Source organism: Lithobates pipiens, unplaced genomic scaffold, assembly GCF_037356315.1.
Source record: "Lithobates pipiens isolate NorthernLeopardFrog02 unplaced genomic scaffold, aLitPip1_a1.2 Scaffold_16, whole genome shotgun sequence".
In the NCBI taxonomy this organism is placed as follows: Eukaryota; Metazoa; Chordata; class Amphibia; order Anura; family Ranidae; genus Lithobates; species Lithobates pipiens.
This window is the reverse complement of record NW_027507748.1, coordinates 442,326,258-442,353,147: the sequence shown is the minus strand read 5'-3', so window position 1 is coordinate 442,353,147 and position 26,890 is coordinate 442,326,258. Positions and strand designations below refer to the sequence as shown.

Here is a 26,890-nt window from a genome sequence, read left to right as displayed (position 1 = left end):
GCTGTGGCTTTGTGTTAGTGAACACTGATCTCTGCTCCAATCACATGGAGCAGAGATCAGCGTCACTTGTTTGCTAGGCAGAACGGGGGGGTGCTGTTTACAACGGCATCTCCCCGTTCAGCCGCCTCGTGAGACGATCACGGATATCCTCGCGGCGATCGAGTCCACGGGACCCGCGACTGGACTCACGGGGTTCCAGGCCGGGACGCGAGCGTGCGGCCGCCGCCGGCGTGCTCGCGGTGGCAGGGTGGCATTTAAAAATGGACGTACCTGTACTCCAATATGTCTGCCCGTGCCATTCTGCCGACGTACATCGTCGTGCGGCGGTCGGGAACTGGTTAATGAATACACACTTTAACACTAGAAAACTTGAGGTGCCATCCTAGAAAAACATCCTTCAACTCTGGTGACTCCTACTCAAGGGTTCAGGTGGCTAAGGAGCCTGTATATAGGCTCTGTAGCATGCACTGGAAAGGAAAAAACACTGCTGTACACCAACCGATCTTCAAAGGTGAATCAACAAGACAGCTTTAGCCTGATTCCACCCAGGCCACACCCCTGATTAATTTCACATTACCCTTTATGATTAAGCCTCATGGGTGGAGTGAAATGCATTGGGGGCATGGCATGGGTGGAGTCAGGCTGAAGCCATTATGTTGAGTCATTTTTCGTGCCAAGTTGGCATATGGCGGTGTTTCTCCCTTTCCAGTCAAGCTTAGTGAATGCACCCATGACATGCCCCCAATGCATTTCACCCCACCTATGAGGCTTAATCATAGAGGGCAATGTAAAATTAATGGCAGTATTGATATAATCAGCAATGGAATTTAAACAAAAAAAATTTAACTAGTGATATGCACAATTATAAAAGAACAGTCTGCTGATATTTTTATCCAGAAAGTTGTTTAACCACTTGAGATCCCCGCTATAGCCAAATGACGGCTATAGCGCGGATCTCCTTTTCCGGGACGACGTCAATAGACGTAGTCCCGTGTACGAGCGGCCTGCGCACCCCCTGAGGGGCGCGCGCGGCGCGCTCTGTGATCGGCGAGTCCATGAGACTCGCCTGATCACCGATCCGTGCAAGGGGTCGATCCCGACCCCTTATCACGTGATCAGCTGTCAGCCAATGACAGCTGATCATGTGATATAACGGAGCCGGTAATCGGCTAGTATTCCTCCTCGCGCTGACAGCGCGAGGAGAAAAAAAAAAAGCCGATCACCGGCGGCCGTGATCGGGACATCAGTCCCGATCACGGTCAGCAATACAAGCGACCACCTGCCCCCTGCCAGTGCCCACCTGCCCCCTGCAGTGCCATCCTGAATAAAAGTAAGTGCCCCCCGTCAGTGCCACCCAGCAGTGCCCACAGTGCCACCCAGCAGTGCCACCCACAGTGCCACCCAGCAGTGCCCACAATCTGCCTCAAAGGTGCTGCACCCCAGTGCCGCCCATCAGTGCCCAGCAGTGCCGCCCATCAGTGCCCAGCAGTGCCGCCCATCAGTGCCCAGCAGTGCCACCTATCAGAGCCACCTATCAGTGCCACCTATCAGTGCCCATCAGTCCCATCTATCAGTGGTACCTATCAGTGCCCATCCGTGCCACCCATCCGTGACACTTATCCGTGCCACCCATCCGTGCCATCTTATCTGTGCCCATCTTTGCCCATCAGTGCCGCCTTATCTGTGCCCATCGGTGCCGCCTTATCTGTGCCTATTAGTGCCGCCTTAACTATGCCTATCAGTGCCCACCAGTGCAGCCCATCAGTGCCCACCAATGCAGCCCATCAGTGCCCACCAATGCAGCCCATCAGTGCCCACCAATGCAGCCCATCAGTGCCCACCAATGCAGCCTATCAGTGCCGCCTAATCAGTGCACTTCAATGAAGGAGAAAAATGACCCGTTTGCAAAATTTTATAACAAACTATTAAAACATGATTTTTTTTTTTTGCATCTTTTTTTGTTTGTTTAGCAAAAAATAAAACTCCGAGCTGTAACTAAATACCACCAAAAGAAAGCTCTATTTGTGGGAAAAAAATGATAAAAATTTCATTTGGGTACAGTGTTGTATGCCCGCGCAATTGTCATTCAAAGTGCATCAGCGCTGAAAGCTGAAAATTGTCTGGGACTGAGGGGGGTTTAAGTGCCCAGTAAGCAAGTGGTTAAATAACTTTTTGGGTCAGAAGGATGTTTCCGATTTCAGATTGATTTCCCTTTTTCTTCCTAAATACCCATAAAATCAGATGTATTTAGAAATATTACTCCCTGCTATTTCACCTTCACCATTTTAAAATCTTTCACTGTGGAATGTATTGCATACATCAGATTGTGAACATGTTTGGGCAGATCTTAAAAAGGATCTTTAAAGATAAGCTGCTATTCTTCATTTTTTTTTTTTTAAGGCGCATCGTTATCCTTCATTTGCTACTCTGTTGGTTATTAATCTGCAACAAGCATGTTGCATATCAGGGCTTGGACAACTAGTATATACATGCTTATTCTGCATCAGGCAATCACTGAACCATGAATAAAGTGTATGTTGACAGCCCTGGAGCATGAACTTTCAAAAACAAGCCAACAATGATCGCTCCCATAGTCCTATCCTGACAGGTATGCTTTAATGTGGTATGTTAATTCAAAACTGACACTTCAAATTTTACGCTAGTGGATGGAATCACTGACTTGATCATTGCAGCATCCAAAGCAATTAAAAGCCGCATCATTGAGTCTTGCATTTCCTTTGGTGTAAGAGCCCTTTCACACTTGCAGCACCCAGGCGTTGGCGGTAAAGCACCACTATTTTTAGAGATGCTTTATTGTCATTTTAGCGGCACTTTTCAGCCACTAACAAAAGAGTTAAAAGCTTGACTTCAATGGGCAGAGGCGCTTTAGGAGTGGTGTATGCATGGCTCCTAAAATGGCTCAAAATAAGCTGCTAGCAGGACTTTTTTTTTAAGTCGTGCTAGCGCACCGCTCCAGTGTGAAAGCCCTCAGGCTTTCACATTGGAGTGAGAGGAGAGGCGCTTTAAAGGTGCTATTTTTAGCGCTATAACGCTTGTAAAGCATCTCAGTGTGAAAGGGGTCTAATATAAAATAGCTGGAGATCTCAAAAGGCAAGAGTGGAACCAGCTCATATAGTGAGAGTGACAGCTAGAACATCAGTTGTAGATATCTTGCAGCTAACATCACTAAAATTAAAGAACTTGGTTGGTGTCACAACCAATTGGCATGCTCAAAACTGAAATGTCAGCATTGGTTGCAGTAGATGTTGTTTGGCAGAAAAACGGTTGCATCAAAACAGCAGCTGCTGTTTGGGTATTTTGAGAGCTGCTATCAAAATACAATAGGCACATGAGGACATTCATCCATCTGCTCTGTATACCTACAGCCTGAACTAAAAAAAATCTATTGTTGAGTGATAGAACAACTTGGGCACCCCGCTGGGGTGCTTCCTTGAGTCAAACCGCTCAGAGCAGACCAAGAGCTAATACCAGCCCTTTTTACCCCAAGCATTGTACACAGACAAAATGTTGGGATTGAACCAAAGGAATAAATGTTTATTGAAACTCAGACACATACTTTATACCTCACAGGAGGACATTCCCCTATTGAGGATATTAGTATGTCAATGCATACTTCAAAAACCTTATTCAATTAACAGCTAACAACTAACAGTGATCTCAACCAGTAATCCAATTAACAAACATAACATCCCACAATAGTTTGCCAACAAGGTGGAGTGGACACAATACTATCAGACAGAAACAATAGGTGAATGGGATTTCACACTTAGATAATGCTTTGATTAATCAGGAATCCCAACTGTCCAGCAACAGTATTCAAGAAGACCAAGGGCTGTCCAAATCTCATTAATCAGCCTTCTTTTCACATACATCTGCTTACTGAGTTTCAAGTTGGCAGAGTCTTGACTATTAAATGTAATAATGTCCTCTTGCATTATATAACAGGACATCATCCTAAATGTTTTTAGCATCCTCAAATGCCAATTCCATAGTCCGTAAGCAACAGGCTAGCCTGCAGTCCCCTCCAAAAGCCCAACCCCTGGTTGGGTTTGTCATACGATGAATGACTAGCTTTAAAGTGACTTGATTGTTACACACCATCCTACCATTTCTGAAAGTATGGCCAGCTAAAGTCACAATTGCAATTGAATATTGGGGAAAGAAGTGTTGATGGTAACAAGACATATTCATACCTTTTAGTCATACACTGGAAGAATAACAGCTAGAATTAGATTTCTTGTTTCACTTTCTATAAATCAACCATTTGCTTTCACTGTGACAGTGAATAAATACAGATTTATGATGTGTCTGCCGGTATGTCAGCAGTATAGAATCCCCATTGAAAACTAAAGCTAGTTTTCGTGGAACATTTCCATATACAGGAATGAGATGAGCGCATACGAATATATTATACACAGAATTGGCGACAGATTTCAGCCTGGGCTTACAGCCCTGGCTGTGATACTATGTTATGGAACTATTACATCAGGGTCTCACGTGTTAAAATGCTGACTACATCATATTAATTTGATATCATCCTGGTTTAAAGAATATTAGTTTTCTTTTTAAAAGCTCATTAGTTCTTGCAGCGACAAAATATTGCTTTATTTCTTAACAGTAATAGTAGATCACACTTCCTGTATTGACCAATGCTCTCCAGGGACCCCTAAAAAGGTGTGTTCTTTAAAACTAGAGAACTATAAAGATGGAGTTGTTACTGAAAGCAGATTCCAACTATCCAACTACTGTGCATTAGGTGCAGGTTTAAAAATTAGAGCTGGACAAATTACTATGAGCAATATTTTTTCTGTTTGTTCACAGAACAGACGTATATTATTAAAATAGGGCCATGAAGCAGAGTGTTAGTACCTCTTGGTAGCCCACCCCCCAGCTAGGTATACTCACTACTCCACTGCATAAATCCACCCTGATGAAGCTCTGTTTCCAGAGTCTACCATTATGAATTACATTCCTTGTCTCGTGCATGTGACAGTGTCTGCTGAGTGGATGCTCAGCAGACACTTTCACATGTCCTCTGTACTAAGACACCCTGCTACATCAAAATAATTGGTTGGCGAGGGAGCATGGATGAACATGTATACCTTGCTGGGAGGTGGGCTATCAGGAGGCACTGTTGCTTTGCCCAGAATGGGTAGAGTGACATGTTAGAGTCATGTTACATTGGTAAATAACTGAAATACAACTGCCACCTTATCTAATAGGCTTAAGGTCAAAGAAAAAATTGTTCCCCAGGGTGGGCAACCAAGTAGGTTGAAATAGTGACAGAGTGTAGACAGCTGTATTGATTGTCAAGAAATGTACCACCTAAAGACATAGGTCTTAATATACATTAACACCCAGGTGGGATACTCCTGAAACCACTTCTGCATGGCATGACAAGCATGCTCCCATAGAACAAAAACACAAATACAAGAAACATAAAACAAAGGCATCTGGATGCCAAATGAACTGACACATGGGGCACCACCACAGCAAGTGCCGTTTCACTAATTAACCAAGTCTGTCAAGGTGGTGCTGCTGAGTGTCAGCCCCTTGAAGCTTCGAGCAGGAGGGATCGGGGAAATGGCAACCAACTGGGGGATGTATGTTGATCCTGCTGTTCTAGAACCGATCCTATTGTCCCAGACAGTCATACAGAACAGGTGGGGCACTAGTCCATCATGGATGCAAAGTTCCTGTGTGCTTAGGAGAGTGTGTGGTCGTGGGCTATTGGGTGGTGGACTGGGCTCTAATTGGTATGCCACAGTAGCTGGGATCAATAAAGCGAGGACATCTCCTTCTGTTGCAATGGAAGTCTGTGGCTTACAATTGCCCATAAGGATGCAATGGGTCGCATCGTGCAGGATAACAACTATGAGTGACAATTAGCCTCTGACGATCACAGAGACTGAGTGACTGGCTGGAGGTGATCACAATCATAAACCAGTCATCATAGAATGAATTAATGCAATTGAGGGATCTTGCAAGTGTTAGTGGAGGTAGTAGAGTGGCTGGAACTGAGTGATGTAAAGTACAATCATATCGTAGATCCACAGTAAAACATCAAAGCAGTCTCAAGCAAAGGCAGCAGTACTTTACCACTCCTGCACGAGTCTCCAGCCAATCAACAGATGTCTCCACATAGAACGCTTCACTTTGTGTTGGTCCCAACAATAACTGCTATCCAGGTTGCTTGATGTGAAAAGCTGAGCCCACCAGAGTTCCTGGGGCGAGTAACCACATCCTCTCTGGGTTAGTGTCACTGCCTGAGGGGGGGAGGGGGTCGATCTTTCCGGCATACACGTGGTTGGAATACTGGATCAGCTCTATAGTAAAAGGGATCTCCCTGTATGCTCACCAACAACTGCAGAGGATACTCAGATGGAGTCTCGGGCATTGATGATGTCAACGGGTTTTGCTATATGATTGTGTATCTTCGTCTGGACATCGGGTCGGTATCCGAGGGCTCCTTTTCACGGTGTCGCCACCTCGGATAGTGCGGCCCCTATTACATTTTCTCAAAGGAGCCTGGTTTGTTTTTGCATGCTGTGGTGGTGTTGACAGTAGTGCCAGCAGTTATGACTTTGGCTTTACATTTTCTTTCATTGAGGTGATGATCATATTTACATCACTTAGATTCATTTTCAGATTACTTGGGTTTATGATCTTTTTTGATAGAGAAATATTCCATTACTATTCAGACAGCTAGGAGGTACACAAGCTCTTGACTAGCAGATACATCGGGCCAATACTCACTTATTCAATTACCCCAGATAGAATAATAAGTGGGCTGGGGGGGGGGGGGGTTGAGACACACCGAGACACCAAAGAGACAAGCACGCAGATTGGGAAAAATTAAAAACTTATTGAGCAACAACATACAGATCCATAGAGTTTGGTATAGTGTGTAACAAAAGTTTAAAGTCCTATCATTATACCTCGGGCTAATGTAGCTATTCCTCTAGATCAGGCTTTCTCAACCTTTTAACCCTAGAGGAACTCCAAAAATAATTATGTTTCGAGGAACCCTTCCTAAAACCAAATCATCAGGCCTCAATAGGAACAATGATCCTTATATTGGTGGTTAATAGGAAGAATGTGCCCCTTAAAGTGGTGTTCAGAATACCACCCTTAAAGACGGCTAAAAAGATATTTGGTGTCATACTGCTGGCTTTGCTAAGTGGTGCTGAACCTTGAACTCTGTAGACATCAAATAGGTCAGTATTCAGGCCCTTAGGCCAGAGGGACTTCAACCTGTATATCCACCACTTCTGTAGCGGTATCAAATTGAAGTCACCTCTTCTTGGTGAAAGTCTAAGCATATAGATTCCTTTGACCTGCATACCCTTTAACCTACTGTTATGATATTGAGCAATTTATAAGATCACGTATCTGATAACTTTGTTCACCTAGTGCATCTTTGAAGGTGTCAGTCCTGTCCACATAGGGGCAAACCTGGTAATGTCCATAAGGGAACATACCCTTGCTTCGTGGGTACTGTGATAACCAGGTAGCTTTCTGTTAGAATTCAGATCACTAGTGAGGAAGAAAAAATGGAGTGACACCTTACTGGTTTGTAGCAGCAATATGGCAATGTCATTTAAGCAGCTGAAGTCTTTTCAATCCTGCTGCTGGCAAGTTTGCCATAGCATTTGAACCACACTGAATAGTTAACCTTTGATCTCTGAATAAAAATGTAAGTCATGCTGTCAGCTAAAGTAGTCCCCAAGTGTTTCAAGTTTCATATACAAAAAGCCTGAAACAAGTATCGCCCAGAGAAAATAGCCTGGATCTTTCTTTTCATTCTCCCATACTGTAGGAAAGCAAGAATTTGGCTGCTATAAGGCAGCAAGAACAGTTCCTTCAGACAAATATGCTTCTTTATTTGACAAACAAAAGGTGCAGGTCTGAGAAACTGATATAATTGTAAAATATAAAAATATAACGGTTAAAAAGGTTTTGTTCTTTTTTTTTATTTTATTTTAAGTTGTTGCTTAAAAAAAAAAAATCAGGTATTAAAAATATATAACACAATTTCCAGTTCTACATATCTTTGCCACAACATAATTTACCACAGTTCTCAGTTGCTTTCTAACAAAAGTCCGCAATGCACTTGCTGCACATTTCTGACCATTAATATTAGTTTTCTGAAATATTTACAATATATTACAATCTTAAAAAGGGTATCTATCATGCTGCAAAGAAAACATCTGGGTGACAAACTCCAGATGGAAACTTTAATTTTCTTACTCCCGGACTGCATACTGTTTCATTGACCCAAGGCTAGTATACAGCATGGATATCAGAGAATGGCAGATTCCAGCAGAGGTTTTTCATGCAGGTATTTTACTTAGTGACAGATTCCCCAGCAAACGGGGAGGGTGATGCTGTCCTAAAAGGTTTGACATGGCGTAAAAATCAGTAGGTCTTACATCATTTCAGTGTTTTTACGAAACTATACACACAATACTGCAAAGTCAGAATAATTTATACACATATATATATAAAAGATATTTGGTTAAAAAAATAATAATAAGAGGAATGAACCTATTTGAGAGACTTAATGGGAGGACATGAGTGGGAAGTTATGTCACTGTGTTTGTGTACAGCTTCATCCAAGTCCAAGGTCTTTTGCTGAACACGCATGGTCATGCAGCCATGATAGAATGCAGTTACTGGTGTGCGCGTGACATCCACATCTGAACAGTAAAGAAGAGGGGAAAAAAAAACATCACGAATACCGCCATTAAGAAGCCTTTACCACAAAGTTGACTGCTGATGGTAATAATGGTGAATTTCCAATGGAATGCATCTTATTCATAAAGCTCACAATATAATATTGCTCATGGAGAGTAATGGATGTCAAGCTATTGCCCCAAATATGTTTTTATTTCCATGAGTATAAGGAGCACTCCAGGCTCCACAACCACAAAGTCTGTTAACAACAGGGCATAAGAATACATTAACTGTGTCTGCATTTCGGTTGTGGATGTACTTTTTGGCATTAAAGATCTCTATGATAACGTGGTCCTCAATGAACATTTAAAAAAAAAAAAAAGAAGAGGTCAGCTTTTAAAAAGGTTTCTGTGTGCTTTTAGAATAACCCTGGCCAGTGCAGGCTGTATGATCTCATTCAGATGAGGACACAATGAAATAAAACTTTGGAATCAAAATTGATTTTGTAATTGAGCTACAGCTTATCTGGAGCTAAAACATAAGCAAATGCATACATTCTGTAAGGTGTTTTTTTTTCCACCTCAACTGGAATTGCATATTTAGTTACATAGAAGGTAAGGTCGAATAAAGGTTGAATAAAGACACAGGTCCATCCAGTGCATTTTATATCCCTGCGACATCTAAAGGTTTTTTGAATTTATCTAAAAACCCCACTGATACCACTAACCGTGAAAGGGAGATTCACATTTTTACCAGTAAAGAACTCCTTACACAGTACAGTTCATTAAAAAGGAGATTAATTACAGAGATAAAACATAAAACAATAATTTTCCCACTCTACAAGACTCTGCTCCGGCCGCACCTTGAGTATGCTGTCCAGTTCTGGGCACCAGTCCTCAGGAAGAATGTACTGGAAATGGAGCGAGTACAAAGTAGGGCAACAAAGCTAATAAAGGGTCTGGAGGACATTAGTTATGAGGAAAGGGTGCAAGCACTGCACTTATTCTGTCTGGAGAAGAGACGCTTGAGAGGGGATATGATTTCAATATACAAATACAATACTCCCCAATAGATAAAAAGAAATTATATGTGATTTGTGCTAGTGCAAACTGTTGTTCTACGGAAAAACATGTATATCTTCCCAAATGTAGTCATACAAAATAAGTATTGTCCATGATCACTGTCCATATATCTAGATTATACTGAGTAATCAAGATGGTTTCAGGGAAAAAAAAAAAAAACTGAAACGGAATATCTATTTCAGTCCATAAACAAAAAACAAAACTGAAACAAAGTGTCCTGGTACAGATCATAAGGAGTATGTGATACAATCCTTCCTTCCAACAGTAAAATGCAGTATTCCCGAATTTGCTGGGGTGCAATCTCAAGCATGAGGTGACCCCCCTTAGTAATATTCTTACCAGATGTGCCTGGTTACATGGGCTCTCAGATATTACTCCTCATCGGCTTGATCTCCTCCGCTTCGTAAGCACCAGGTCATGCACGATCAGATTTGATTGGTTACAACGGGCTCTCAGATATTACACGGGCTCTCAGATATCACTCATCGGCTGGATCTCATCCACTTCATAAGTGCTGGGTGATTCAAGATCTGGTGGTGACAATCCCTGGTGGTCCAGTGTGGGCTTTCTTGGTGGGGCTGCACTGATAATCAATCAGCACAGAACCCCCTGCACTTCCAGACACAGTGTCTGGAAGTGCAGGGGGTTCTGTGCTGATTGATTATCAGTGCAGCCCCACCAAGAAAGCCCACACTGGACCACCAGAGATTGTCACCACCAGATCTTGAATCACCCAGCACTTATGAAGTGGATGAGATCCAGCCGATGAGTGATATCTGAGAGCCCGTGTAATATCTGAGAGCCCGTTGTAACCAATCAAATCTGATCGTGCATGACCTGGTGCTTACGAAGCGGAGGAGATCAAGCCGATGAGGAGTAATATCTGAGAGCCCATGTAACCAGGCACATCTGGTAAGAATATTACTAAGGGGGGTCACCTCATGCTTGAGATTGCACCCCAGCAAATTCGGGAATACTGCATTTTACTGTTGGAAGGAAGGATTGTATCACATACTCCTTATGATCTGTACCAGGACACTTTGTTTCAGTTTTGTTTTTTGTTTATGGACTGAAATAGATATTCCGTTTCAGTTTTTTTTTTTTTTTCCCTGAAACCATCTTGATTACTCAGTATAATCTAGATATATGGACAGTGATCATGGACAATACTTATTTTGTATGACTACATTTGGGAAGATATACATGTTTTTCCGTAGAACAACAGTTTGCACTAGCACAAATCACATATAATTTCTTTTTATCTATTGAGTATTATGCGCTGTTGTCTCTACGGGTGAATTGATTTATCCATTTACCTCGTAGATTTGTGTTTAATGTTTCCTAGTGGTTTTATTGATTTAATACCTTTTAAAACAGCTGCTTAAATTCCACAGCTCCCAGGTAGAAAGCATATTTTTTGATGCTGAGCGCCTTTTATTTGCGTGGTTAACGGGCGGAGGTTATCCTAAGCAAAGGTGCACAAATACAATACTGGTGACCCCACAATAGGAATAAAACTTTTTTGTGAAAGGGAGTTTAACAAGACTCGTGGCCACTCATTAAAATTAGAAGAAAAGAGGTTTAACCCTAAAATACGTAAAGGGTTCTTTACTGTAAGAGCGGCAATGATGTAGAATTCCCTTCCACGAGTGGTGGTCTCAGCGAGGGGCATTGATAGTTTCAAGAAACTATTAGATAAGCACCAGAACAACTGCAACATGCAGGGATATACAATGTAATACTGACATATAATCATGCACATAGGTTGGACTTGATTGACTTGTGTCTTTTTTTTGGCCTCACCTTCTACGTAACAGTTTAGGACAAATGCTTCTTGTTCAACCTTCAAAAAAAAATAAAAATCTCCCCGATATCCCACTGATCATTTAGACACATTCATCTTGTAAGTCAAACTAAAAATTTCCAAAGATATGACTAATTTGGTAGAATCAATTTTTAAAATGTTTCCCTTAAAATTACTGCATCTGTATTTCTGGTTCTAAAATAAACCCGCACAAATAAAAAGTATAGATAACAATGAAACATTCACCTGGTAATCCTCCAATATAGGTATTTACTCCTTGCTGCAAGTGTTCATTTAATTCAGAAAGAATGAGTTGTAATGCCGATTCCTCCAATTCTATTTGTCCAGACTCTCCATCAAAGGAAAGCACTATGTGATCCTTGCTTGCAGAGACCTCCACGATGTGCTCTTTATCACAGACATTTACCTCTAATCGACACACGACAACGTTTCCTACAGACAGGATGATGAACTGCAGAATGGAATTAAGGCAACAAATTAACTGTCACTGTTAAAGAAGCGTATCCTCAGCTAACCTGCCTCAGTAATACTATATCATCCATCTCTAGGTGACTGCATCACTGCCCAAGTAACAGCTAGAGGAGAATGTCTCACACCAAGCTGTGTTTACACGCTGCTGTCTAGCCAAACTGTAGGACAGCTTCCACATGGTATCATATGACTAACTGCATGTTATTATGTCTACTCCAACATCCAGAAAGCTCTGGACAAGATATCAAGAGGCAATAATCGCCATTAAATAATAGATTACCATACAACGAACGGCAAACTGATACACTGGCCTTATAAAAAAAAAAAAAAAAAATTGACAAGGTATTTAGACTTAGAATATGTAATATATATATATATATATATATATATATATATATATATATATATATATAACATAACATATAATAACATATATTCAGCCCCAAAATTTTAATTCAACACTAGATCCAGGGCTCAAGTCATGCGGGGATGCATGGGAACGGAGTTCCTGTACTTTTTCCACAACAGGAACTCAGTTCCCATTAGCAGCCACGTCTTGCAAGACTTTGAAGTATGCGAGCTGTGTGGCAGGTGCTACACCAGCAGCCGCCGACACAGCTCGCAATAGTAAGTGCCACACAGCTGACCATTCAGGCATTGCCAGTAGGGGGCCCCATGACAGCTTCCTCTTCGATCTACCTGTCAATCACAGCTAGCTGACAGGTAGATCGGGTCCCTGCTGCTAAGAGATTGTATTTAGTCAGACCTCTCGTGATGCGCTCCTCCCAGCCGGCCCCTCTTGATTTTCTGTCTCCTCATCCCCCCCCCCCCCCCAGTCTCCTGCATACTTGCTCTGTGTGTCCCGCTGAATCCCCCCCATCCTCTATCTTCAGTGCCATATGATGAGAGAACCCAGAGGAGGAGCACAGCTATTCTGCTCACAGGACATGCAGGGAGAGAGGTGAACAGAAGGAGGAACATCATTTTGGGCTGGTAAGCTGAGCACAATACCTGGCAAAGTTTAATACCAGGAAGAAGGTTTATGTGGAAATATGTGAAGGGTTGGAATAGCAGCGAGTGTGTGTTGGAGCCCTGCAGAGTTTGCAGCCCCCCCAAGCTAACATACATCTCCTAAGCAGGAACACATCACTAGCTCCCCAAGCATTCTGTCCAGATAATGTGCAGTTAATTTATGACCTTTCCGTTTAACCCTGTGTTATCCAAATTCTGTTCAATGAAAAGTGTAAACTCACTACATAAACAAACACTCTCTATATAAAAAATGACATTCCCCAATAAAGATCAGAACATGATGTTCACATTTGCATGGAAGCACAATTGAATGAATGCTGATTATTCAGAGAATTACCGTATTTATGTTTATTGAGGATTGTTTTCTTTTTATGTACTAACAGTTAAGCTTCATACACACCATACGAAAATTGGATGATAAATACCACTTCTGAAGTATTTGTGCATATGAGCGTATCATTTTTTTTTGTTCAACATTAATGTGAATACCACACTTGGATTCAGGCTTCGGCGAAGCACAAAAGCATTGGATAAAGTGCTGCCTTTGAATTAACCAAATATTTTCCCTCTATAGGACCCTCAAAAAGACCTGGTTGTATCCATGACCATGATGAATAGAAGCCAACCATTATCTGTGTGATACCTATGCTTTTTTTTCTACCTCACAGTGTGTAATAACAGGATTTTAATCTATTGCACACGTGGCCATCTATATTAGGCCCCTTTCACACTGGGGCGGTGGGTGCGTTGGCAGTAAAGCGGCACTATTTTTAGCGCCGATTTACCGTCAATTTTGTGGCGGTATTCGCTTTTAGCCCTGCTAGTGGCCGAGAAAGGGTTAAAACCAGCCGCAAAGCGCTGTTGCGGCAGCATTTTGCTGGCGGTATAGCCACGCTGCCCATTGATTTCAATGGGCAGGAGCAGTGGAGGAGTGGTATGCACACCGCTCCTTCACCGTTCCAAAGATGCGGCTAGCAGGACTTTTTTTAGCATCCTGCCAGTGCACCGCTCCAGTGTGAAAGCCCTCAGGCTTTCACATTGGAGGACAGGAGCGTCTCTTTCAGGGCGCTTTGCAGGTGCTATTTTTAGCGCTGTAGCGCCTGCAAAGCGCCCCAGTGTGAAAGAGGTCTAAATGTAATGTTTACAATAGTACAAAATTATTCCAATTTATTATGTTTTATTCATATTTTTGTCACCTATTGTCTTCTTTTTCCACAAGTTTACTTTACATATCTCTCGACCCTCTACCCCTTTTCAATTTCTATGATTTTTTTGGGGTTGCCAGGGGGGGACTCCGTCTACAGCAATGGCTAATCACTTAAGTACATTCATATGTCAGAACCTCTGAGTGGTGTAACATATATTTGCCTAACGTCCTTTCTGTGTGGCACCAATGACATGACTATACAGAAACACAAAACTACACAAAAAACAAAACAAAAACTGATTCGTCCATATATGTTATACAGTGCAGATGAACAAATCTCCTGCTGCAGCTTTTGTATGTTGACTGGTACCGCCGGCTGTCAAAATACCCAAACAGCAGCTGCATCTGATTGGATGCAGCCACTATTCAGTGGAAAATTTTCTAGCAGACTCTTAATGTTTCACTTTTGTTGCACAGAGCAGAGCCAGCAAAGCCACCCACTAAGCGATTTTATTTAGTTCCTCAGGCTATGGACAGCTTAAAGGGTACATTCACCTTCTGTATCATGTTACACCCATATTCAGGGTGTACAATGTTTTACAGATGCAACGCCCCAACGCCCCCCGCACCTCACTGTCACAATTGAAAAAAGTGTTCTGTGAATGGGAGAACTACAAGTAATGACAGCCTTTGCGGCCATCGGCTTGTAGTTCTCAATGAACTACCAGGGAGCTGTTGAGTGCTGTAGTAGTTCACTGAACTGTCCTGTCATGCATCCGACTTTGATCCCCGACAATACCAGGCACTGTTTGGTATGAATCTTTAGTGGGAACTCCACGCACAATGTAAAAAAAAAAAAAAAAAATGGCATGAGTTCCCCCTCCAAGAGCACACCAGGCCCTTCGGTCTGGCATTAATTGTAAGGGGAATCTCCATGCCAAACAAAAATGCGTGGGGTTCCCTCCAAAATCCATACCAAACCTTTATCCGAGCATTGTACCCCTACCCATTCCCCTAAAAAAAAAAAAAAGGCAAAAATAAAACACAAAAGATAGGTTTTTAAAGTCATTTTTTAGGCAGCTCCGGGGTCTCTTGCGACTTCTTCTCCCCTCTCTGGCAATTCTTCCTCTTCTGGTGATTTCTTCTGACTCCTCCGCTAATGTCTTCTGCCTCTGCCATTTTTCTCCCCTCTCCGGGTCTTCTCTGCTGATGTCTTCTAGCCCTCTCTGGTTCTTCTCCCTCTGCCGGGTCTTCTCCCTCAGTTGTTCTTCCGATGTTGATTCAATGCTCTCTGCCGCTCTAATGCAGGGTGCGTGGTGTTCCACTACGTATATTGGCATAGGGGGATCACCAGAGGCCCACCCCTTATGAGATCACTGCCCATCATGCCCTGTTCTGTGACATAAGAGGCGGGCCTCCGGATGATGTCACACAGTGACCCCGTCCCATGCCAATATAAGTACTGGCACACTGCTCACCCAGCATTAGAGAGGGAGAGAGCGTTGAGTCAAAATCGGAAGTAGAACAGAGGGAGAAGACAACAGAGAAGACCGGCAAAAGAGCAAGAAGATGGCGGAGGAGACCCAACAGAGGCAGAAGACAGCGGACAGAGGGAGAAGAACCGGAGAGGGCTAGAAGACATCAGCGGAGAAGACCCTAGCGGGGAGAAGAACCGGCAGAGGCAGAAGACATCAGCAGAGGCAGAACAGCCGGAGAGGGGAGAAGAAGTTGGAAGAGATGCCGGAGTTACTTTATAAATTACTTTAAAAACCTGAGTACTATTTTTTATTTGACACTTTTTTTTTTTTAGGTGAATGGGTAGGGGTGCAATGTACCCAATACTCATTCACATCGGGTGGGGGGGTCGGGAACTGGGTGTCCCCTTGTTAAAGGGGGTTTCCAGATTTACATTCCTTTCCACTCCTTTCACTGTGTGGCTCTGCCAAGTGCCGCCCAGCCTTAAAGAAAAAAAAAACCCTGTCCCGCTGGGTCCTCTTCCCACTGCGCATGCATGCTGCGGCACCATTTACATGTGTGGGTGTGCTGCACCTCCTTTAGATGACTAGTACAGCTGATTGAGTACAGCTCACATGTAGGAATGAATAGGGCCACAGTGTGCATGCATAGTGAAGAGGAACCAGTACAGACAGTTTTGTTGCAAAGACTATACAGCACTGGGCAGGGCTGCACAGTTAAGATCCCTGAAAGTTTATTTATGTTCTACAGTAAGCTTCTAAAGGCCAAATTTAAAGTTTCCATCTGCTGCACAAAATGGAGGAGGCATTGGCAAGGCAGTGGAAAGAGTGCCTATATAGCAAGGCAATGCCTTTTTTTACGTGGATCTACACATACATGCAGACTTTTTTATTAAAAAGAATAAAATAGACATGTGTAAAATTGTGAATCTCCACATTTGCACGGTTTTATCAGCGCAGCCTTATTTCCCAGGCATTAATTGTTTTTGCTATTTGTTTGTATTCACTCTCCACCAGTGTGGAATAACCAGATGGCCAAGCCATCTTGCCTGAGCTTAATGCTGATAACAGAGGATGAGATTGCAGACATCCCAACCTTCAAAAACTAATTTCAAGGAGGTGGCAAACTCAATTTAGGGAGGTGGCAAACTCAATTCAGGGAGGTGACACTTTGCGCCTACAAACGCCCCCCCCCCCCCCCCCCACGGCAAAATATGCTTTAAATCACTTTCTCAATATTTTTTCGTCGTGCTTCTGGGGAAGGGGGTGGGGGTGGGTGGCAGTAGTTTTTTTTTTTTTTTTTAATAATTGATTTTTTTACAATTACATATTTTTTTACATTTTTTTTTTCACAATGCTTTTTGGGGGGAGGGGGTTGGGGCAGTGGTGGATAGGGTTGGTAGGGCAGGGCAGACTGGTGTCAGTAGTTTTTTATTTTTTTACACTTTTTAATTTTTTAGAATTTTTTTACAATATTTTTGGGGGGGCTTTGGTGACATTTCAGGGGTCTAAACAGACCCCTGACATCTCCCCTTTGAGACAAAGGGTCTGAGGACATAGATTCCCCAGTCCCTTTCTCAGCACTAAAGATGAATGAACAGGAGACAGAGGCTCCTGTCCATTCATAAACTGAGCAGAGTGAACACAGTTTACTCTGCTCAGTAATCACAGGACAGAGGAGCGAACTCGCTCACTGTGTCCTATTACTAGTTTCCCCCACAGCTGGCGCGAGAGGAGGGGAGACGGCTGTGTGGGATGGGGGGCAGAGAAGGACATGGAGGGGGCCGGAGGAACACACAGGAAGCAGCTGGGGATGATCGGTGCCGGCTGGAGGGACAGCTGTGATCACTAATCTCCCTGTATAGCTTTTTAGCCGTCAGCCAACGGGAGGGAGAATACGAGAAGTGGCTGTCAGACAAAAATTTATACAAAGGAGATTGTGATGACAGCTGATCCCCGCCGCAATGATCATTCCCAGATCATCGGGAGATGCTTGTGGGTGTGCAGGAGCCATCAGATACAGGAGTCTCCCGCACCTTCCGGGAGACTTGAGATGTCTGAGCTTGGGTTTAGTGTGAAATTGGGTTCAGATCTAAAAATTGCGCCTACAAAGCTCCCTGAAAGAGCCGCTGCCGTCTCTCCAGTATGAAAGCCCCCAGGGCTTTCACACTGGAGTGGTGCTCTGGCAGGACGGTAAAAAAAAAGTCCTGCTAGCAGCATCTTTGGAGCCGTGAAGGAGCGGTGTATACACTGCTCCTGCCCATTGAAATCAATGGGGCAATGCAGCTATACCGCAGGCAAAGTTCTGCTGCAGTAGCGCTTTGCGGTGGTTTTAACTCTTTCTCAGCCTCTAGCAGGGGGTAGCGCTAGCGGCTGAATACCGCCATTTTACCGCTGATGCCGCTCCCGCCCCATTGTGAAAGGGGCCTTAGTGGTTGCGCTGCATTATTATAACAAGTTGAAGGTGGTGATTCAGATCTTAAATCCTAAACATAAAATAAGTGTGTGTGTGTGTGTGTGGGGGGGGGGGGGGGGGGGGGTGTGTATGGAAACTGGCAGCAGTGTTAGCCAGTGCCATGAGAACCAGGTACATTACTGTATATAGTACAACATACACTTCTTACCTGCTTTTTCATTCTGGTTGTGTAATGATAATCAATTAGAGCTAATGATAAAGGGACTTCTTTGTCCTTTGACACAAGAGCAAAGAGCACTCCAGTATCAGTGGCTGGATTTATCTCTGCATTGACATCTATTCTCCAGGTTGGCACGTCTTCCTGTTTATTAGATAGATCCGCTAGAGTAAACAGATAACAAAATGATGACACGTGGTAATATCGCTCTAAAAAAACTTGCATATACATTATTTTACCAGCGTGAGAGCAAAATGTGCAATATAGAAACAGAATTAACCACTTCAACTCCAGAAGATTTATCCCCCTTCATGACCAGGCCATTTTTTTGCGACACGGCACTGTATTGTTTTAACTGACAATTGCGTGGTCGTGCGACGCTGTACCCAAATTCAATTTATGCTTTTTTTTCCCCCACAAATAAAGCTTTCTTTTGGTGGTATTTGATCACATCTCCATTTTAGTTTTTTTGCGCTATAAACAAAAAAAAAAAAGAAGACCAACAATTTAAAAAAAAAATAATAATTTGTTACTTTCTGCTATAAAACATATCCAATAAAGAATGTAAAAAAAAAAAGAAAAAAAGATGAATTTCTTCATCAATCTGGGCCAATACGTATTCTGCTACATATTTTTGGTAAAAAAGAATCCCAATAAGCGTATATTGATTGGTCTGTACAAAAGTCATAGCGTCTACAAACTATAGGATATTTTAATGGAATTATTTATTTTTACTAGTAATGGCAGCAATCAGCAACTTATAGCGGGAATGTGATACTGCGGCGGAAAAAAAAAAAAATCGGACACCAAGTGACACTTTTTTTGGGAACCAGTGACACGAATAGTGTGATCACTGCTAAAAATATGCACTTTCACTGTACTGATGACACCAGCTGGGAAGGATTTAACATCAAGGGCGATCAAAGGGTTAACTGTGTGCCTAGTCAGTGCTTTGTTTACTGTGGGGGGAGGTGCTTGTACAAGGGGAAGGCGTTGATCCGTGTCCCTGCTTTGCAGAAATACAGGATCAACGGCAATCTGCCTTGTTTATATATGCTGATTTGCTTCTGCTGTGTCCAATCACAGGGGGAGAGGGTTGCTGGTGGCATGCATGTGCGCCCCAAACCCAGAAGTGCAGGATCATGTACTAGGCATGTGATCCTGCGCAGGAGAGCTGCCTTTCCATTGAACATATACAGTATACGGTCGATCAAATAGAACAATATAGTACAGAGAAGGACTTATCCAGGATGTATTTATGGAAGATTCTGGAAAACAGTATTAATGGTACATCTTAATTTGTTTTCTATCAATTCATCTTCTGTAAGGCAACTTAACCCACGAGGATAACAAAGAAATAACTGGGTGGGAACGAGGCTTCATTGAAAATAAAATTACTTGGGGAAAAGGTGAATAAATAAAACAAAAACTCCCAGGCAAGAACAAAATTGAAAAACAGTTTTCATATACCATCATATAATACATTTAAATAATATCTGAATTCATGTCAAGAGGGGCAGCATGTAAAATGGCTGTGTTACATTATCCATACAGTTGTGTGAAAAAGTATTTGCCCCCATTCTTATTTCTTTATTTTTTTGCATGTGTCACTCGTAAATGACTCCGATCAAACAAGTTTTATTATTACACAAAGATAACCCCGAGTAAATACAAAATGCAGTTTTTAAATGATGGTTTCATTTATTAAGGCAAAAAAATCTGTCCAAACCTGCCTGGCTTTATGTGAAAAAGTAATTGCCCACTACACGTAATAACTGGTTGTGCCACCCAACTGCAATCAAGCGTTTGCGATAACTGGCAATGAGTCTTTCTCATTGCTGTGGAGCAATTTTGGCCCACTCTTTGCAGAATTGTTTTAATTCAGCCACACTGGAGGGTTTTCCAGCATGAACGGCCTGTGTAAGGTCATGATAGAGCATCTCAATTGGATTTAAGTCCGGGCTTTGACTAAGCCACTCCAAAACCTAAATTTTGCTTTGTTTGAACCATCTGGAGGAGGACTTGCTGTTGTGTTTCGGAACATTGTCCTGCTGCATAACCCAAGTGTGCTTGAGGTCATGAACCGATGGCCGGACATTCTCCTTTAGGATTTTCTGGTAGAGCTCAGAATTCATGGTTCCATCAGTAATGGTAAGTCGCCTAGGTGCTGAAGCTGCAAAGCAGCCCCAAACCATCAAACTACCACCACCATGTTTGACTGTTGGTATGATGTTCTTGTTATGAAATGCTGTATTCATTTTATGCCAGATGTAATGGGACACACACCTTCCAAAAAGTAAAATTTTTGTCTCATCAGTCCACAGAATATTTGCCTAAAAGTCTTGGGGATAATCAAGATTTTTTTTGTAAATGTGAGATGAGCCTTTGTGTTCTTTTTGGTCAGCAGTGGCTCTGGAACTCTCCCATGGATGCAATTTTTGCTCAGTCTCTTTCTTATTGTTGAATCAAACACGAATCTTACCTGAGGCAAGTGAGGCCTGCATTTCTTTAGATGTTGTTCTGGGTTCCTTTATGACCTCCTGGATGAGTCGTCATGCTCTTCGAATCATTTTTGTAGGTCAGCCACTCCCAGGAAGGTTCACCACTGTTCCAAATTATCTCCATTTGTGGATAATGGCTCTCCCCCGTGGTTCACTGGCATTCCAAAGCCTTAGAAATTGCTTTGAAACTCTTACTAGACCAATACATGTACATTACTTTGTTTCTAATCTGTTTTTTTTTTCTAGATGTCATGATGATGATGTGGCATGATGTGTGGCTTTTTGTGATCTGTTAGCATGCTTCATTTTGTCAGACAGCTTCTATTTCCTTGATTTATTGATTTATTGATTCAACAGGCCTGGCAGTAATCAGGCCTGGGTGTGGCAAGTGAAATTTAACTCAGCTTTACAAAAATTGTGGTTAATCACAGTTCATTCATGATTCAGCATGGGAGTGGGCAATTACTTTTTCACATAGGGCCAGGCAGGTTTGAACAGCTTTTTTCCCTTAAATTAAATTTAAAATCTGCTTCTTGGATTTACTCTGGATATCTTTGTGCAATATTAAAATTTGATGATCTGAATCATTTAAGTGTGAGAAATATGCAGAAAAAAAAAAAAACAGGAAGGGGCAAATACTTTTTTACACAACTGTATCTACATAGAAGCCCAAAGAACATTTCCCCACTGATTTTCTGAACAGATTTAAAAACGTGCCCTACACTTGGCCATCTAAAACAGAGGCTGGGATACAATGGTATAGAATGTGTTGATTTTCCAGGAGGCAAATAATTTAAAGTGGTTGTAAACCCTTACAACACACTTTGACCTACAGGTGAGCCTAGATTAAGGCTTACCTGTAGGTCCAAGAAATATCTCCTAAACCTACACGGTTTAGGAGATATTTGCAGAAAGACAGGCACCGCGGTCAACGGTGATATGCCGCGAACGGTGGCCCCCGTGCGCATGCGCGGGAGTGACGTCATCGCGGGTTCGCCGAATGACAGCGGCAGAGCGGCGAGACCCACCGAGAAGATAGATGCGCCGGACTACAGGGGACAGCGGCTTCGCTGGCTTCTTTGTCAGGTAAGTGACACATAATGGATTACTATACGATGCATAGTAGTCCATTATGCTTTGCCTTTGCAGGGAATGAAAGAGGAAGTAAACCCATCAGGGTTTACTTCCTCTTTAAAGCTGAACTCCAGAAAACTGAAAAGTCCTCCTTTGCATTAAGGCTGTGCTTGTTTGGTCTTTGTGAATGAAGTGTTTTCTTAATTCACAAAAAAATGCTACTAAGATATTGCATGCACTATTTTATGAAGTGATGTGGTATTTTAGTAGTGAAACCTTATGTGAATTCACAACCATCATAGTTGTGGGCAGCTGCTGCGTCCTTAAAGCTAAGTTCCAGTCCCCCATACATTTTTTTATTTTTTTAAAGTCTGCCATGTAATTGTCTAAACCTGTACATGAACATTTCTAACATGTCATATTTTTAGCCCTTTTACTTTCTTTAAAAATAGTTTGTTAATCACAGATCTCGGAACAGGCAGGTTCCATTTTAGCTGTGGAGATCTGAAGCTTTCCTGTGTTAATTTCCTGGATTTCTGCAGCTGGCTACCCATCATGCATCTCCTGATCTCGCGCATGCGCAGTAATGCAGCTACGTGGCTCTCCTTCCAATAATGCGAGATTTTGGCAGTAGGCGATTCACGAAGGGGTCCGGGGATACATGACGCCACTATCCCAGGAACCCTTGCGAATCGCCTAGGCTGGGATGGGTGGAACTAAAGGAAAAATTACACAGAAAGACTGAGAAAGGAGAAAGTTCAGAAAATGGGTGGAACTCCGCTTTAACAACGGATTCCCTGCTAACAGCTAAATGTAAAAAAAAGAATTGTCGGCATTAAAATAAAATAAAATAAATCACAAAAAAAAAAATGGTGTGGAAAGGGGTGGGGGGGGTGAGCGAGTGCCCCCCCGAACCATACCAGGCCACATGCCCTCAACATGGAGTGGTCCTTTAGGGCAGTGGGGCTTCCCCCCAAAGCACATGTCTCCATGTTGATGGGTACGAGGACCTCTTCCGCATAACCCTGGCCAGGGGTTTTGGGGATCTGCAGACGGGGGCCTATCAGAATCTGGAAGCCCCTTGAACAGTTTTTTTTAAAAAGAGGACTTGTGAAAAACACTTGAGTCTTTATTCACTTTAACCACTTTTTTGGTGAATGAGTAGGGATACTTTGTGCTTGTTAAAGGGGGCTTCCAGATTCCGATAAGCCCCCCGCCTGCAGATCTCCAAAGCCACACCATTTTTTATTTGTGAATTTTGTAAGCCAGCAATTCTTTTCTTTACATTCAGCTGTCAGCGGGGAACCCAGTTGTTAAGGCTGTGGCGGCTGCCCACTCCTTAACAACCATGCTTGCAGTTAAAATCATACATATTTTTTAAATACTGCATGCTTGGAACACTATGAAATTACCACATGCATTTAATAATCGATTTCCTTCTGTGAATTGAATTTAACACCTGTTCATATGGTATTTACCAGGTATTTTGCAGTGAATACAGCAAAACCATATAGTGAATTGACAGTTTGAGGATCGCATGCAACATTTAGGAAAAATGTGTCTGGAAAGCTACCGAATTTATCGGCGTATAACACGCACTTTTTTCCCCTTAAAATCAGGGGAAAATCGTGGGTGCGTATTATACGCTGATCCCCCGCCAATTCTCAGCTTCTCTGCCGGTCTCGGTAGCTTTCGGCTATTTTCGGCCATTCTCTGCAGCTTTTGGCTATTTTTGGCTATTCTCGGCGGCTGTCAGCTATTTCCAGGCATTCGGCGCGAGTGCGGCCAAAAATAGCTGAGAACGGCCGAGAGGTACCGATCGCCGTCGAGATACACAGGACATCCGCTCTGTATCTCAGCGGCACCATTTTTAAATGGAAAGCCAGAAAAATAAACTGTCAAGGCTGCAAATGACTGACAAGGCTACAATGGAACTCTGCAAATGACTGACAAGTCTACAAGGAACTCTGCAAATGACTGACAAGGCTGCAATGGATGTCTGCAAATGACATGCAAGGCTGCAATGGAAGGCTGCAGATGACTGACAAGGCTACAATGGAAGGCTGCAAATGACTGACAAGGCTGCAAATGACATGCAAGGCTGAAAATGACTGACAAGGCTGCAATGCAAGGCTGCAAATGACACTGATAAGCCTGCATTGATGGGCATTTAAATGTAAGTTTTTTCCTTAAACTTCCCTCCTAAAAGTTTTTTTCTTTAAAATTCCCTCCTAAATTTGGAGTGTGTGTTATACGCCTTTAAATACGGTAAATACCACATGTGATATTGTGAATGGAGCCCAGTAAGAGCACTTTTAGCTGATCTTAAACTTCCCTCTGTTTTGGCAGTGGATTGTTCCTTGGCAACCTCACTTCCAATGCAGGGCTATGGTCTCAGCACAGGTCTTGATGATGTTAGAGGACCTTAGACTACTGGAGTAGAGTGGAGTGCAAGAACTGATCTAGCAGTGTGGACAAATTTGTGGGAGCCAAGATTCTGGCAAGTAAAAAATACTTTCCATGTCCCCTAAAGCATAATGGGCAGTTAACCCTTGCAGTGCAGACCCAGGGAGGACTTTTTTTAGTTTTCCTGAGTTCAGTTTTAACAATCTTTAGCCTACAAGTACCAGCTAAAAAATACAGTTAAAATCATGATGGAATTTTTCTACAGCTGGACCTCACAGTCTCACAAAGACATGTTTTTCTTGTTAGGATAGCAACAATGGACAGGCATTTCATAACTAAAACTCAAATATGTCGCGGGGAAGAAATGTTACATACACACAGAGTCTACTGTCCACATGTTTTACTGCCTAGTTTACTTCTGCTTTCAGCAACAGTTTATGTAATATCTTACTTACTATAATCAATGAAGAAAAGAGCAAACCCTTTTCCTGGATAAAAAGAGCCTCTTCCAGCCACCACGAAGCACTGCATCTTTTCTTGTGTCCTCACAGTGTCTTGTATTGATGTGTCTTCTTCATTCAGCCAGTTCCAGCCACGCATACAGCCATCCAGTCGTGTGTTTATCTGAACGTATATATAGGTTAAAAAACATTTTTTATAAAGTAATACGTCCTGCTCATATTCACTAATAGGGTTTGCTATATGTTCTGTGTTGGACTTTTCTGGTATGTATGTTATGTCTATGTGCCATTTTGAATCAGTTATCATACAGCTGCCACCTAGCGCATGCTGAATAATAAAAGTTATAGTAAAAAATAAAAAACACTCCTTTAGGAGACACTTACCGACTGAATGAGATCACTGCTTTTAAACGGAATTCCTCCCACTGTCAAATTTAGTTGGTATAGTCCTCGGTCGAAAGTAAAAAGATCTCCAGAAACAGCTATTTTCATTACTGCATCCTTATTAACTTTTATAACCAAGTTCCGATCCATTTCCTCAACAGAAATCTAAAAACAAACAAAAATAAAGCAAAACACTTCAATTGGTGTGCCAAGCTTTCATCTGAGCTGACTAAATTCAACAAAACACAGTTTTCTTGTATTATGATCCCTTTAAAATTGCCTGTTTCCATATTCATGAAAGCATTGCAACAGTTTTGTTAATAGTTTCTGACACATACAACAGATCCATGTAGTTCTTGTGTGTATTACTTTTACAATATGCCATTATGACTGACAAATTCCCTCCAATTTTGTATTTACTTTATTAGTTGCTAGGTGTCCTAGCAATCAATGACAGCGGGCAGAGCCTGATGGGTACACTGAAAGACTAGTTCCCCAGTAGGTTCACCTATCCTATGATTGAGAGTGGATAGCAGTAGGCAGATGTCATAACCACTATAGGGCTGAAGAGTAGCTATGGAATCTGCCCACTACGTCCATTATCAATCACACAGGAAGTAAACCTGATGGGAGACTAGATTCGCAGAGATCCCCATCAGGTTCCCCCCACCTTGCAACACAAAACCCCACGCCCAATGCACTTGTTGGGTGGGGAGTGGATGGATAGAGCCTGATGTGGAACCTAAAGAATAGTTCTCCACCAGGTCTGCCTTGTCTGATTGACAGCCGATGGCAGTGAACAGATTTTATCCACCCACTGTCAATCACATGGAAGGTGGACCTGATGTGGAACTAGTCTCAGAGCTCCCCATCAGGCTCCACTCACAGGACAACTCAATTCCATGGCCACTATGCCTGTTGTGTGGGCGGAGCATGATGGGGGATTCCGAGAAACCAGCTCCACATCAGGTCCGGCTTGCCTGTGATTGATAACAGTTGGCAGCGGGCAGATGCTATTGGTCTGAATATGCACTATAGAATCTGCATCACAAGCAAGGCGGACATGATAGGGAACTATTCTCTTAGGTACCCTCAGGCTCCACTTACCTCACAACAAAACTCTTCAGCCCTGCACCCCACTATGTGAGGGGGCTCAGCATTAGGGAGTCACCAATATGGACACTCTAATCTCAGTGTTGGCCCAAATGAGACAGATTCACGTACCAGTTTCTGACAGGCGCATGAATCTGCGAGCTTGAACAATTGTGGTCCAACAGTACTCTGAAGTTTCTATGACACTGCTTATGGATTCTAGGGACTGTGTTTCAGCTCAACAGAAAGGTATGAACACACATATAATTATGATATATCAAACTGTTATATTTCCATATTTGCAGTTTGTTAAAAGTGATTAAACGTAGGGAAATGTATAACTGCCCACGATTAGTAATCCGGTAACCCTTGTCCTTAGCCTTTGCTTTGTGGTAGGGAGCAATGCTGGGCCCTTAGGTGTGCTGATATTTCTAGTGTGTATTCCAACGGTGGTCTGGAGATTTGTAGGCAGCTCTCAAATTCTAAGCAGCCCTTGGTGTTGGCCTTATACAGATGTAGAAAAAAAGTTTAAGGATAAAAGTGTCACTCCATTAGTATGCATTTAGAATACATTTTATTTGTGCCTCAAAGGTCCCCCTTGAAGACAGGG

General features: G+C 42.6%; 1 protein-coding gene across 2 annotated transcripts in view; it reads right to left on the bottom strand.

The window, feature by feature from the left end:
• Positions 1–3,528: 3,528 nt before the first annotated feature.
• The window catches only part of GAS6 (growth arrest specific 6), a 118,227-nt gene continuing 94,865 nt past the window's right edge, over positions 3,529–26,890 (bottom strand). For both annotated transcript variants that reach the window (XM_077482703.1, XM_077482702.1), the window contains exons 11-15: positions 25,189–25,353; positions 24,799–24,967; positions 18,354–18,526; positions 11,830–12,055; positions 3,529–8,720 (exon numbers count right to left, since the gene is read on the bottom strand). In XM_077482703.1, coding sequence (XP_077338829.1) covers positions 8,569–8,720; positions 11,830–12,055; positions 18,354–18,526; positions 24,799–24,967; positions 25,189–25,353 — 885 coding nt within the window. In that variant the 3' untranslated portion in view covers positions 3,529–8,568. The remainder of the gene's footprint in view (positions 8,721–11,829; positions 12,056–18,353; positions 18,527–24,798; positions 24,968–25,188; positions 25,354–26,890) is intronic.